Raw genomic sequence first — 14,446 nt, forward strand, 5'->3', positions numbered from 1 at the left:
ACAGTGCCTCTCTCCATCCAGGTTTATAAATGGGTACCGGCGAACTTAATGCTGGGGGTAACCCTGCGATGGACTAGCATCCCATCCAGGGGGGAGTAGAAATACTCCTAGTCGCTTTATGCTACAGAAACCGGGATAAGCTCCGGCCTGATGGGCCACTTGGCTCGTATGCAGACTTTACCTACCTTACGGCGACTGAATGGACAGAAGTCAAAAAAAGACCCATCGGAAAGAAGAGCTCGCATGGCCTGCTCACATACTCACATGTTCGCCACATGTCTTATCACATGTCTCAGCATTAAACGGTACCAGTTTACTGGCCGTGACATGCCCCTGCAAAAATCAAGCGGAGTGGCCATTTTGGTGTCCTTACAGGAATGTGGCTTTTTTCAGTCTAGAACCGTGCACAGGGAGACCAACTCTGAAAAGCCACAGGTCAAAATTAGGTTTGCGTTCCACTTCGTCGAACGCAATTCGTCGAACGCAAAAATAAATTGTTATATGGCTGTCTCACAAGGACTGAGAACTACCGAATTCACGAATTTGATTGGCTGAAATCGTTATTGACCGCGGTCTAGATTTTCCCATCTTGACCGGCATCCAGACCGGTTTCATTTTGCGTTGACAAAGTAGCAAACTAAAATACAAAAATGTTCACCTTTTTCTTTTATTTTCTTCTCAATCATTTATGGAAGTGCCAAAAAGCCTGATGACAAAAAAAAAAAAAAAAAAAAAGTAAAGAGGACGAGCAAATTTCGGCAGGTTTAAGTTAAGCTCATTACCGTTCGCAAGCAAAATGTCAGCAAACCAGTTACATTAAAAGAATTAAAGTTTTCTTCTTTGCCATATAATGAACATCTTATTAACCGAGCTAAGTCGGTCTGTATGGGAGAATCTTGACCTCGGTCAAGATTCTCCCATACAGACCTCCAGCTCGGTTAATAAGAGCTAAATACAGACACCCTGAAAGGGACTTCAAGGAGGTGGACCCTATGTAAAAATAAAAATAAAAAAATTGTGTTCCACGCAAAACAACCCGTTGTATCCGACCTCTTAGGAAACTAGGGAACCATTGAAGAAGTTGGCCGCCACAGCAGATGACACAAACGCTCTTCAAACGGACCGGTTCCGCGTCTCAGAATTGTGAATGGATGTGTTAATATAAAGTGAGGATAGGGGATGGGAGAGTGAAGTTATGTGCAGGGCATTTGGAAGTCAGATTATCTCCTCTTTGGTGCCGGCGAGTAAAAACATTTCATCGACAACGTCAATAAACGAGATCTTTCCAACTCACCAATAGGAGTGAACGTTCGGAAACTGAACAAGAACAACTTCCGATTACCGTACGTGAACAAAAAACGTCTGCGTTTCAGAGGAAGGTTGGTGGTGGATCCATCTTAGCCGTAAAACTTAACTTTATTTATCCTTCTTTTTTTTTTCATTCTCTTTCAATCTTGTCGAAATGTGGCCATTCCTCAATCTTTACGGCTTCCGAGAAGTTTGTTTGTTTCTTTATCACTGTACACTTGTGTCGTCGATTTTAAGATCAGAGTACAGGTTTTCACCCTAGCAAACAATCAGAAGTTTTAAAACAACTCGCAATCGTACTTCGTCATAAGGTGTCATATGAATATAACATAGCACGCGTTTTTCCTGGGACTCTTGGTCAATAGTTTGTGTAACCCTACACAGAAGTAGATGTCGCCAGTTTCAGACACGAATCTGATGTCATCATATAATTCCCCAAAATTTGATTTCTGAAATATTTTACTTGTAAACAGTTTGAAATATGTTATGTGGTAAGGGGGTCTTTCCCAGGAGATATTAGACAATGAACTTTACGAGTAGAAGGTATTCGAAGAAATCGTCTTTATTGCTATTAAAAATCATGAAAGTGTCAGTTAATCTGTTGTTTTAGAATTGGTAACTCTCAGGAGTGAAAAAAAATTCAAGCCACGCCCACAAAACAGGATCTTGGAACCTCTAAGGGGTTCTTTTCAAAATCTCCGACGAGCACCCTGGTCCTTTCTATATGGAAGGGTTCTATCATAGAGGGCAAAAAAATGAAACGATCACTGCCTGCTTACAACGATCTCTGTTTAAGCTTTCCAAATTTTCTCAGAGAAATCTTTCGTGAGGTATCTTAGCTTTTAATTTGGATATTTTTTTTATTAACTCATTTTTCGGCCTTGTATATCAGATTTCCACATAAGGACTGTAACCTAGCGCTATATATTCAATAAATAAATATGGTTAACCAACGATCAGGCATTCTCCAGTCTATTTCATATATTGACACTAACTTGACAATAAACTGTTTCTTCCAAAATCCACCTTACGTCACTAACGATTAACGTGTTTTCCGGTGACTGTCGAGTTAACAGGCCCTGTTTTGTGCACTCCTTCTGACCGCCGCGTAATATTCGTGGCGACCGAAGTATCGCATGCAACAACGCCTGTTGCCTCAGGCTACACAGACGATAACACAGGTGTAGCCGGACTGCAAGTCAGGTTACTAATCGAAGGGAACCGAAGAAAACGGACGCTTTTCTTGGCCGTAAGAACCTTTCGCGGTTTCTGCCGCAAGCGAGATCGAGTTGCGAACTAAGTTAGGCAACTTTAAATGACAAAATAGCCACATAAGACAAAATTCTATAGTTCTCAAAAGACGTGTGTCAACACGTATTTTCGGCTTCAATCACTGGACAAAGGTTGGTAGCTTTGAGAACCGGTTCTACTTCCAGAATTGATTGAGCTGACGATCACCATTTCCTTGGTCAGCATATACCTTGGTCAGCGTATATGTTTCACTTTAGTGCGTCAAGCTGAACTGATGACTTCCGCCGGAAGTACCTTCGTCTACTTTGCCACTGGACAACAACGAGTGCAAAAAACTCCTTAGATACAGCTTTTGAGTCTTCAAGAGATTTGTAACCCTGGTGTCTTTTCCTCGTCTTCTCCATCATCATTATTTTCATCGCTTTCGCCAGTGTCATTCGCCTCCATGGCTCCCGTTTCATCTTTCGTCTGTTCAGGCGTGTTGTTTGCTCCTTTCGCTGTTTTCCTGCCTGAACCGGCTCGAATTTTTGTAGACTTTTTCTTCTTTGTCCTGTTCTTTTTCTTTTTAGGTTCGTCAGCTGTGTATTGAAGGATATACAAAAAAATAGTTGTGAATCATAAGACTGCTTGTAGAGTAATTTAAAATGATATCTTTCTCTACCTTTGTGGTATATTCTACTGAGACCGCTCCCTAAAATGAAATCTATTTTATGGATGTAAAAGAGGTAAACAACCTAACTGCCTTCTAAAATGAATCAAAACTTGCTTTAACACCCCATCGAAGAAAAAGTAACAAAATAAAACCAACGGTCCTTCGAACGTTGTACGACTCTCATAAATTCTTTTGAAACCCAAATTACCTGAAGTACTTGTGGTTCGTCTGTCAGCCTTTCCTTTCTCTTTCTTCTTTTTCTCCTTCATAGGCTCTGCAGGCTCCACAACCATTGCCTCGGCCGCAGTTTCAACCTTGGTGGGAGGCGATCTCCGACCCACGACAGTCAAACATGTTGGTCTACCAGGCACTTGATATCTGGTCACGAGCATAGCTTCTTCTTCAAACTGTCAAGTAGAAGGAACCATAGGCCTTAAATGAACAGCTTTCGGAGCAGCCTGCCGTATCAATCCCTGTTACTGACTGTCACACATCTCTTTTAATGTTGGTTCAGATAATTTTGCAGTACATTAGGGCGGTACTCAGCCTCCTACAAACACGTTCTTATGGCTTCTCACCAAAATTGCGAGACAAGACCGACGTCTACGTATGGAGTTAAAGTATACCGTCTAAAGTTGACAATTGGTTTTGACTTTCTCGAGTAAAATGAGTAAGTAGCGCACTGGCGTTTTATTGATTTTACAATGAAAATTAGCTGTTGGGTGCAATAATTGGCTTCTCACTTAAACCAAGTTAGCAAGTATTTTCTATCGCGCTTCTCTGGACAACCTTTTTTTTTTAATTTTGCCTGCTTACTTTCACGAGCTTCATCTGTTGGTCAGCAGAATTACCCCCAAAACTTTACGGGTGATCGACCGACCCCACTGCAATTCGTAACTTGCTACCGCAATCCACGGGCTAAAAATGAACCCACGTGCTCGTTGAGTCACAAGGAAAACTTTCAAGTTATTGTTTCTGGGATTCACTTTACCGATACAAGGACAAGATATTTGGTGGTGTGTACTGCGTTTTCTGACATGTAAAAATTTCAACGCTGTATTGTTTTGGTTTTAGGATCAAAGGCTTTTTAATCCTTACGTTGTCCGGGTTGAAGGCCCAGCCTCTTAAATCTCCATCGGACGATGTTGAAAACAACAGCAAACGTCTGGTGTCCTCTTTAAGCAAATCTTCAGTCATGCAGAGATCTTTCACCCTACAAAGATGTCAGCACAAGTTCAATAACACTTGTTTTCAATCATAGCGAACAGCAATACTTTATTGAATTTCAGTGCTTATTGAGGTGGGTCTAGGTTAAGGTGGGAATGATAAATAAACAGTACATGTACCCTGCCTTTTGCTCGGATATCTGTCCGCGGACACTGCCTGTTCCGAGAAGCGAACAGTTTTCCAAGAGCAACACGCGGGATCTATTGAAAACTGGGGAATATCACTCGGATATTCCTCAGGTTTGGCTGGGGCATGTTCAATCACGTGACGCATTTAGACCAATCACGTGCGAGGGAAAATATTTGATGGATTAAAACAGTCAACAGACTCCTTGCAACTGTGTTGGTATTGTGAGAGAACTGTCGCGAAAAGAAACGGAAAAAATGACAAAGAACGAGGGAGGAAATTTAATATGAGATGCCTAATATCGGCTACTTCTTGTTACTTGCCATCTTAACCATGTTCAGCACATTACCTGCTAGCATGCCCTTTCACTGTCTGTAGACACTGCTCCTTCTCTATGTCCAGAATTCGTATCCCTTCAAATTCTCCTCCTGCAGCCAGGATGTTTTCCTGGAATGGTTGAGGAAAATACAATTCATGTAACATATCTACTGTTTAAAACTGAATGTATTAGCAGAAATAAGTATGGCATATTTTTAAAGCCTTTGAACAAGAGAGTAGAGACATTTTGTCTTCCTAAATACACTCAAGATTTTTGACTCACTCAATGGTCATTTTGTTATGATTATTTATCCTCAACATGAGCAGTTATTAAATTGTGAATGGATCAATCAGAGGGAGCAAAGAGACTGTGAAGGAGAAATGCTTTAACTTGCTAACTGATACTGTGCTGAGACTAAAATACAGAGGAGCCAGAGAAGGTGCTAAAAGTTCAAGTTCATTGGTTAACAAACTGATTTGAAACTGTTTTCTTACCGAGAGGAAATCCAATGCCAACACATATCTGGAAAACTCCATTGTAAAGGATAAGGCAGCAGTCTAATAAAAATCAACATCATACATGTATACATTACAGGGTTAGGCCTTCAAATCTCCAGGTCAATACTAACTTCTCCCACAATATTGTCAAGTTTCCTTTACATCCATTACCAGGGTCGACACACAATGCTTCTTTCTCCCACTTGCCAAGTCGGGGAGAATTACATGGCAATCAAAATAAGGGCTGTAAAAACCCAGGTAAAAGAGTAGCATAACTAATTTCCACTTGTTGATATTGTTGTTGTTATTTGTAAACATCAAAATGGCCATTAATGATTTTTACAAGGTCCGATAAGATGTATTTATTTAGCCCCTCAACCACTACGGGTAATTGCCCCCTAACAACTGTAAAGTTACCTGTAAAAGTGAGTCCCGAGTCCTCTATGAATATTGTTTACATACAGTGTTGAAGCAGTGATAAAGTCATACTAAATTATGCAAGCTCTTGGTGTTTAGTTGTTTTTTGTTAACTAGATTTCCTTTGATATGCATTCTGAACTTACAGCGTGATAATTTACTACATGTATGCTCCATAGTGTAGATATGTGTACAGTACTTACAGCAAGTTTGTAAACTACTACTTTTGTTCCAATGGCCACAGCATAGCTATCGCCAGCAGGGGACCACTTCACAAGAAGGGCAGCTACAATCACAAAAACAAAACAACGACCAGCAAGTCAGCCTAGTTTTTAACAAACTCAGACTTTTTTTGACAGTAATTTGCCCAGTACCTCCACTTTATATGGCACTCAGTGTTATATTGAAAAGTAAACTTTGATATTGTACAGTACATGCACATTAACCTAAATGAACAGGTGTGGGGGTCCTAGTGACCTAACGGCTAGTGCACTGGAAGGGATCAAGTGGTCCAGGATCATTGCATTGTGTTCTTGGGCAAGACACTTTACTCTCACAGTGCCTGCTCCACCCTGGTGTATAAATGGGTGCCAGCAAATTTAATACTGGGGGGGTAACCACTATGATGGACTAGCATCCCATCTAGGGGGGAGGGACAAGAAATAGTCCTAGTCTCTCCGTGCTACAGAGACTGGAGATAAGTGCCACCCTGATGGGCAGTAGGCTGGACCACAAACTTCACGTCCATGTAGTTAGTAGTAGGAATGTATCTTACCTTCCTTGATATTGGTAACATATGCTGATTTGCCTGTCACAAGATTCCATGTTCTGTTTAGGTGACATAAACAAAAAGGTTGGCTGTAACAAGTACTCAGCACTGTACTAAGAAAAGCTCATGAAAAATTTTAGGAATTTTACAAAAAAGTCACCTTAGTGTCTTGTCCTTTGCTACAGAGAGAGCAAGTCTCCCAGATGGATGAACAGAAACTGAATTTATATGACCTCTAAAGAAACAATAAACAACAAGGTTCTCAGATATAAAGAGTATACATTATTCAAGAGAATTATATACAATAAATGTAGGTAATTTTCAAAGTTGTAAATACATGTAAATCCACACCCTTCATCTTGTTCATTTCCCCTAGTAAATGTCACATATGTGGAGGGCGTTAGTAAGAAGAATAATTGTTTTGAACTCAGAGGAAAATAAACCCAGAATCTCAGGATTACACGACTTACACAACACTCATTTTACCAAATGAGCTACAAGTATGGATGGGGTAACCTGTGGTGGAACATATATAGGTACATGTATGTAAGCAAATACCTATCTGTAAATCTGAAATTGTAGCACAGTCAGTAGAGGGAAAGTGATATAATCTGGAGGATATGGGACAATGCCCATCAAGGTCAAAATAATTTAATTTCTTTGTGTCATGTGGTGGTATGACAGGGAAAGTAATCTATTATATAAAGCATCCCCCTACCTAGAGGAGAGGAGTAGCCTCATTAGAAGCTTGAGTTATCCACGGGCGCCATCCACTTATTGCTGAGCCTTAATGGTGTTTTTCAAAGTGATACTTAGGATAGAGTAGGAACCAGACAACTGCACTTGATGTACAATGTACAGTGCTCAGCTAGTTACAGATCTAATCAAAACTACAAATTATCTTGATGGAACATTAATTTTATTACAAACTAATACAGTTCACATACCTATGGCCTTTTAAAGTTTTAAGGCAGTCCCATGTGCGGCACTCCCAAACACATATTGTCTTATCCTCACTACCACTTAACATGTGAGTACTGCTGTGAAATGCCAAACAAGTTATGGTACCTGTAACAAAAGATTGCAAAAAATTAAAAAAATTAAAAAAAAAAACACATGAGAATACGATTGTGGTCTACTGAGAGGTTGCTGACCAATGTTAATTCAGGAAAAAGTAATTGAAATACATGTACCTGTGGTACCATCAAAATTGCAATTACCGCTTCTGCCCTAAAGTTGCATATAGTTACAAATCTATACCTTTTCTTACCCTCATGTTGCATTAATGCACCCAACTCTCGATGGTCTTTGAGATTATATAACCTAAATAAAAAACACAGTGAAAATGCTGTGGTTTAATCTGCATTCATGACATTTTTGAAGCCCAATTTTGTTTATCTCAGGCATTGTTTTAATCTCCAACAAAGAAAAATGAAACTAAACCTGGTTTATAAGAACTCTAAGCAAAAACAAATTTGAGAAAGACAAGAAAGGTGAAAATGGTTTCATGTTAGAAGCTTCTGTTATTTGAATGTACATGTACCAATAATGCAATTTATTTAGTCACTGCGTTACTCAAGAAGTCTTAGCAGGCTGCTAGGACAAATCTAAAATTTAACAGAGAACTCGCATGTAATGAAAGTCACAATTCAATGTTCTTAGAGTGCCCAAAAGTAATGATGTGTGATTTACGTTGTAGCCAGCATGGTAAGGACATATCAATTGATGCAAGTAGCGAGGCCTACATGTGGGCTAATTAATGTGGCTTATTCCAAGCCATACCATTTTCCCATAACATTATTTTCATTTACTTTTTAACTTGCAAGTGCCAGTGATGCACTTTCTTCAGTCATCCAGGAATTTTTTGCCGCATTAGAATAAATCATATAAATGCACCAAAAAACTCTCAAATAACCAAAGTCACAATGCAACGTTCCCGAAATGAACAAAAGTAATAAATAAATGTATACGTGTGCAGTTGTATGTTGCAGCCAGCTGATGAGGTGGTTCATGTACATGGTAAGGATATATCAATACAAACAGCCATGCCTACACATAGACTGATTAATATGGTTTACTCTAAGCCCTACCATTTTCACATTTTTTTTTTTTTTCATTTTTCTTTTATCTTTGCAAGTGCCAGTCGTGCCAAGTTACCCAAGCATTATATTTGCAGGATTACAGTAAATCAAGAATTCAACAGATAACTCTCAAAGAACCAGAGTGAAGTGAAGTGTTCCCAAACTGCCCAAAAGTATTGATGTCATAATTTATGCTGTAGTCAGTAGATGAAGTGGTGCATGTCTATGATATAGATCCATGTACATTTCAATACAAACACTAACTAATTAATATGAATTGATATTCTAACTATACCCAAGGTCAACTCTACAAAGCAAGGTCTAAGATCCTGGTGGTACCTAGCCTCGAAGACATGGAATGCAATACCAGAAACATGGAGACACGAGACTAAACTAAGTAGCTTTAAAAGACACTTGAAAAAAAAATCGATGTCACACGGCTGTATTGATCTGTAATAGTTTTATTAATTTTTATTGAAATGTACATAGTTTTTATTTCATTTTATTCTGAGCTTTTTATGTTATAACTTAATGTTTTTGTTTTATCTTTTTGTTTGTGGCAATTCCTGGAAAATAGCAATACTTACATGTACAATACTGTGACGAGCTTAAGTGTATTAGACCACATTAATGAAGGTTACTTACTTACTTTTTACTTACATACTTTTAGGGCATACCATTTTCCCACAATTTTATTTTTCCTCTACATTTGTTTGCAAGTAACAGTTAGTAACATTACTGTAAATTCTTCAGTTACCCAAGAATGCTTTGCAGCAATATAGAATAAATGCAACAAAACACTCTTAAACAACCAAAGTCACAATGCAATGTTCCCAAACTCTCTAAAACTAGTGACTGATGTACATATGTTGTAGCCAGTAGCAGGATATATCAACAAGAACAGGCAGGCCTAGATAAATTAAATATTGATGGTTTACTCTTGATTTCTGCTGCTCCAGTCATGCAATTTCTTTGGTTACCCAAGAATGTTTTGCCGCATTTTAGAATAAATCAAAAGTAATATGCGTCAAAACACTCTCAAACAACCAAAGTCACAGTGCAATGTTCCCAAAGTGCACAAAAGTAACAACAAACTTATGTTGAGGCCAGGTAATGAAGTGGTGCGTGTCTCTGGTAAGATAATTATCAATACAAACAATCAAGTCTAGACTCAGTCATATGGTTTACTATAGGCCTTATCATTTTCCCAAATAAGTAATGCAATTTCTTTAGTTGCCCAAGAATTGTTTGCAGCATAGTGCTGTTCCATAAAAATAAGCAGTCTCCCCCTACAGAAGGGGTTGGAATTTCCTAAGGGTGGGGGAGGGGTTTCTGTAAGAACAAAAAAAGTAAAGAAATGTATGAAGCTTACACTGTAATAGGAATTTTCAGAGGGGTGGGGAGGTCTTAGAAAAAAAATGGAGGAGGCATGGGTATTTCCTGGAACAAAAAACCCAAAAGACTCTGAAATAACCAAAACCACAATGCGATGTTCCCAAACTCTTTAAAACTTATTATACATACATGCATGCATACTTTATTGCAATTCCCTGCAAGGGTTTTTCAGTTACAAGACTACATAACTATCATATTAAAATAACTAAATAAATAACCAAATAACTAAGGCAATAAAATTAATATGCATTAAAAAATTAGTGAAATACAATGGATTGGATTTTCTATTTACAAATTCATAGATTAATCAAAAAAAAGTAGGTCAACAATGTTAACAATTATGTACAGTGTACATGTACATATGTTATAGCCAGCAACAGGATGTATCAACAAGAACAGTCAGGCCTACATGTAGATCAAATAAATATGGTTTACTCTTGATTTCTGCTACTCCAGTCATGCAATTTCTTCAGTTACCCAAGAATGCTTTGCGGCGTGAGAATAAATCAAATATGCAACAAAACACTCTTAAACAACCAAAGTCACAATACAGTGTTTCTGAAATGCACAAATTAAAGAAATGATGTTCGTATGTTGTAGTGAGCAAACAAAGTGCTTCATGTACATGGTAAGGATATATCAATACAAATGGTATGTTAGGCAGCTCTTGACTAATTAACCTGGTTCATTCTAAGCCATACCATTTTCTCATACCATTATTTTCATTTACTTTTTATTTAAGTACCAGTGAATCAATTTCTTCAGTTACCCAAAAGTTTCTTTGCCACTTTATAGAATAAATCAAATATGCAACAAACACTCTCAAATAACCAAAGTCACAAATTGTGCAATGTTGCCAAAGTACACAAAAGTAATTTATGTGTGTAACTAACAAAGTGGGTCATGTATATGGTAAGCCGGATATATGAATAGTCAGGTGGCCAAAGACTTACATGTGTTAACATGGTTTATTCTAAGGCATATCATTATTTTCATTTACTTTTTATTGCAAGTACTACTAATGCAATTTCTTCAGTTTCCCAGGAGTTTTTTGCTGCTTTCTAGAATAAATCAAATATGCACCAAAAAACTCATAAATAACCAAAGTCACAATGCAATGTTATCAAAGTGCACAAAAGTAGTAACAAAGGTATGTTGTAGCCAGGTAATGTGGCACATGTCTTTGGTGAGGATATAGTCAGCAAAGCTACACTAATTAATATGGTTTACTCCAGGCCTTATTATTTTCCCAAATCATCGAGTAAGTTTTTTTTTTCTGCCATTTACATTTTTTACAAGTAGTAGAAATGCAATTTTGTCAGTTATCCAAGAGTTTTTACCATTCTAGAATAAGAATCCAACAAAAAACAATCAAAGTCACAATGCAATGTTACCAAAGTGCACAAAAGTAATGATGTACATGTACGAATGTTGTAGCCAGCTAATGAAGTGGCACATGTCTACATGTTCATGGTAAGTATATATCAATACAAAATAATGGTGAAGCCTAAAATACTGTTAACTTTATGCTAATCCATTTTCCCATTTGTTTATCACCCTTTGGTAACTCCAAATTCTTCAGCCACTCAAAAATTATTTGCAGGTTTCTTCAGGTAGAATACATCTACAACCCTACGAAACACTCTCTCAAATGTAAAGTTAACGTCCAAGCATTAAAGAAAGCTACAGATAACTCCATCTGAGTTTCTAAGTTAAAATATAGAGCATCAAATGATAAATGGTTTGTCTACTATAATAAAATTATTGTTCAGGTAAGTGCTAACTAATTAATTTATTTCAGATGGGTTAAACATTTTGACATTTTTAGATTAATGCAGGGGAAATTAAAACACTGACCTTTTTACTACTGATGAAACAAAAATCAGCCACCCACATTTCCAGTGGTAAGTGGGTTGTTACAATACATTAGTCCTTTTGTCTCAGGTACAATTTGATTTAATTCACCTCTTCAAGACGGAGGTGGGGTAGTGGTGGTTGGGGGGAGAGGGGTTGGGGGGGGGGGGGGGGGAGAGAAAGAGCTGAGAGGAGACTCAACAATACATTACAATATGCAAATTAGCCACTTTTGTAAGTGGCGACATGCATAATTCACCCGGTCAATGATTGTTTTGTTTTGCTATTTGTGACAGTAACGAAACCGAGGCGAAGATCTGTTTGTTAGCTTGTTAAGTATTTTACCAAACGTGAAACAAATTAAATGCAAAATTTAGTAAGCGCAGTCAGTTATGGACCTTTTTACCCCTAACAGTTTAGACCCCAACCAATCGTCCAATCGTTCTTTACGCGTGAATTCGAGGGTGAATGGGGGCTAACTGGCTACTTGGGGTTAATCGATAATCGACTTAGGCCGAAGGCTAACCGATCGAAAATTCCTTTGAGGCGGAGACTCCCGGTATAACACTTGCTTTTATAACAATACATCAAACATATTATTTCCACCTCTTTCGTTTCTTAAGTTAACAATACGACAATTTCCTCACCTTATAGTTTCATCCGAACTACCAGTTGCAAGATATTCACCGCTGTTGGCCGCACATTTGATGCAACCAGCGTGTTCTTTTTCAGCGAATTTCGGTTTAAGCCTATACTGCTCGAAGAAACACAGAAAAGTGTCACACTATTAGCAAAGAAAAATTTAGGTTACATTTCACAAGTTCATAAACTACCTCAAGCTCATCTTCACCAAAGAGGACGTCAAAACCAACGAGAACTTGTTCATATGTACCAACAATGACTTCCATGTTGGATTTGCCATGTGACTTGGGAACCGCGCAATTTAATAACGGGAGCGTGCTGCGTGAATGTCTCGTTGTACTACCCAGATCTCCCACTAAGCCAGATTGACGAGGATGGAAGTCCGGGACATGGGTAGAAAACTGGATACGAAAGAATGAACAGATTGGTAGGGACGAGAAGAACGGGTCAACCGACCGACCGACCGACCGACAATGGGGTTAGAACATTTGTCTCGGAGCCCGTAGGTTTGACTCGTATCCCTTTCTGTTAAATGACAGCCTCTAAACTCCCTAAACTGCGCACACATGGAAGTGGTTCTAGCGATTATTCTCTCAGAAAGCGATTAGGGCGTTCAGAAGCTACAGATCGTTTGTGTGTGTGTGGAGTTGTCTTGCAATTGACGTTAAATTCTTGACCAAGACTAGAAATTAATAAGGCTATCCGATTTCACAGTTAAGAAAAATTGGCCATTTAACCCGATGACGAAAAATTGTCTAAAATTGGTCTGTGGCCTAAGAAACGAAGTTTCAACGACAATGGACAATTTAGAAATCGGGCCCTTTACAACATGGCAGGAAGTTAGTGATGGAATAATACTGCGTTTCAATTATAACACCCAAGTGTTTTTCCTTTCCAATTTTTTTTTTTTTGTTAATAAAGCCATGAATGGTTGGCTCCTGACTTTGAACAAGACACTTTACTTTCCATTCATTTAATAGCAATGAATGAGGCCCTCATTTCTTTGTCAGTGTAGCTTCCGTAAGCTGGTCTTTAATATCAACGTATCAAAAGGGGTACAATAAAACGTACAATTCCAAAGAACCGTGCAAGGCACGTTGAAGAACTGTTTGGTAATACGGTCCAAACTGCAAAAACAAAACCTCGCTGCCTTCAAAAACGTCCCACGTGCGATACCCTGGGGAAATGTCACGTGACACTACAAACCCGGATGTGACAAACCGGATGTGACAAACGGTAGCCACAGTCAGGGCATGATCAGTATAAAATAGGCCGGATTATCGCACGATAACTGTGTTTGTTAGGGGTATAGCATGCGATCTGTTTTACAAAAGGATTTAAAGTGCCTATGAAGTAAAAAATAATTGCTGCTTATTTGAAAGGCTTTTCAAAGTAAAGGAGAATGGCGTTTCCCTTTTTGGAATATCTTTTTTCGTTCTAGAGATATTTACGTTTTTGTATTATGCAAATGAGCGAAGTGGTGACGTATAGGTGGTTCCACTTGAACAGTAAAACACTGAATCAAGAATATCTCTAGAAATATTGGAGCAGTGTTCTTCAAACTTGGCACCACAAATGTGCATCACAAAAGAAACAGAATGACACCTTCTGTGTTGTTGCCATGGCAACACTTTTGGCTCCAGTCTCTTTCTGTGAAAAACCAAATATGCCAATTTGCAACCCTTCGAAAAGGGACAGAAGGTCTTGCTCGGAACACACATGATTCCCATTTTGTCTTAACTCTTCCCATTAGATTGTTGGGAGTGGATGATCCTTGTTAAAGATAAAATCTGGTAGTGTTAGTTTTAATTAAAACAGGACCAGCAGCGTAACTGTTGCCATGGCGACGGCAAGACGGGTGTCATTTTGTTTCTTTTGTAATGTACATTTCTGTTGCCAAGTTCAAAG

At 38.5% G+C, this 14,446-nt stretch overlaps 1 protein-coding gene across 2 annotated transcripts; it reads right to left on the reverse strand.

The window, feature by feature from the left end:
• Positions 1–1,852: 1,852 nt before the first annotated feature.
• Positions 1,853–12,828, reverse strand: LOC110065903 (p21-activated protein kinase-interacting protein 1-like). 2 transcript variants are annotated; one of them, XM_020773082.2, is made up of 12 exons: positions 12,730–12,828; positions 12,544–12,650; positions 7,837–7,889; positions 7,514–7,634; positions 6,727–6,801; positions 6,573–6,625; positions 6,001–6,083; positions 5,378–5,440; positions 4,914–5,011; positions 4,310–4,424; positions 3,420–3,618; positions 1,853–3,137 (listed from the first exon to the last, which is right to left on the reverse strand). In XM_020773082.2, exons 1-12 carry the CDS (start codon positions 12,802–12,804, stop codon positions 2,920–2,922), a joined length of 1,260 nt encoding a protein of 419 aa, XP_020628741.2. In that variant the 5' UTR covers positions 12,805–12,828; the 3' UTR covers positions 1,853–2,919. The 2 variants fall into 2 exon arrangements, with proteins under 2 accessions (XP_020628741.2, XP_089128829.1); XM_089272703.1 differs by lacking the exon at positions 12,544–12,650.
• Positions 12,829–14,446: the final 1,618 nt, after the last annotated feature.

Source organism: Orbicella faveolata, unplaced genomic scaffold, assembly GCF_042242905.1.
Source record: "Orbicella faveolata isolate gen_17 unplaced genomic scaffold, um_ofav_v1 contig_35, whole genome shotgun sequence".
NCBI lineage: Eukaryota > Metazoa > Cnidaria > Anthozoa > Scleractinia > Merulinidae > Orbicella > Orbicella faveolata.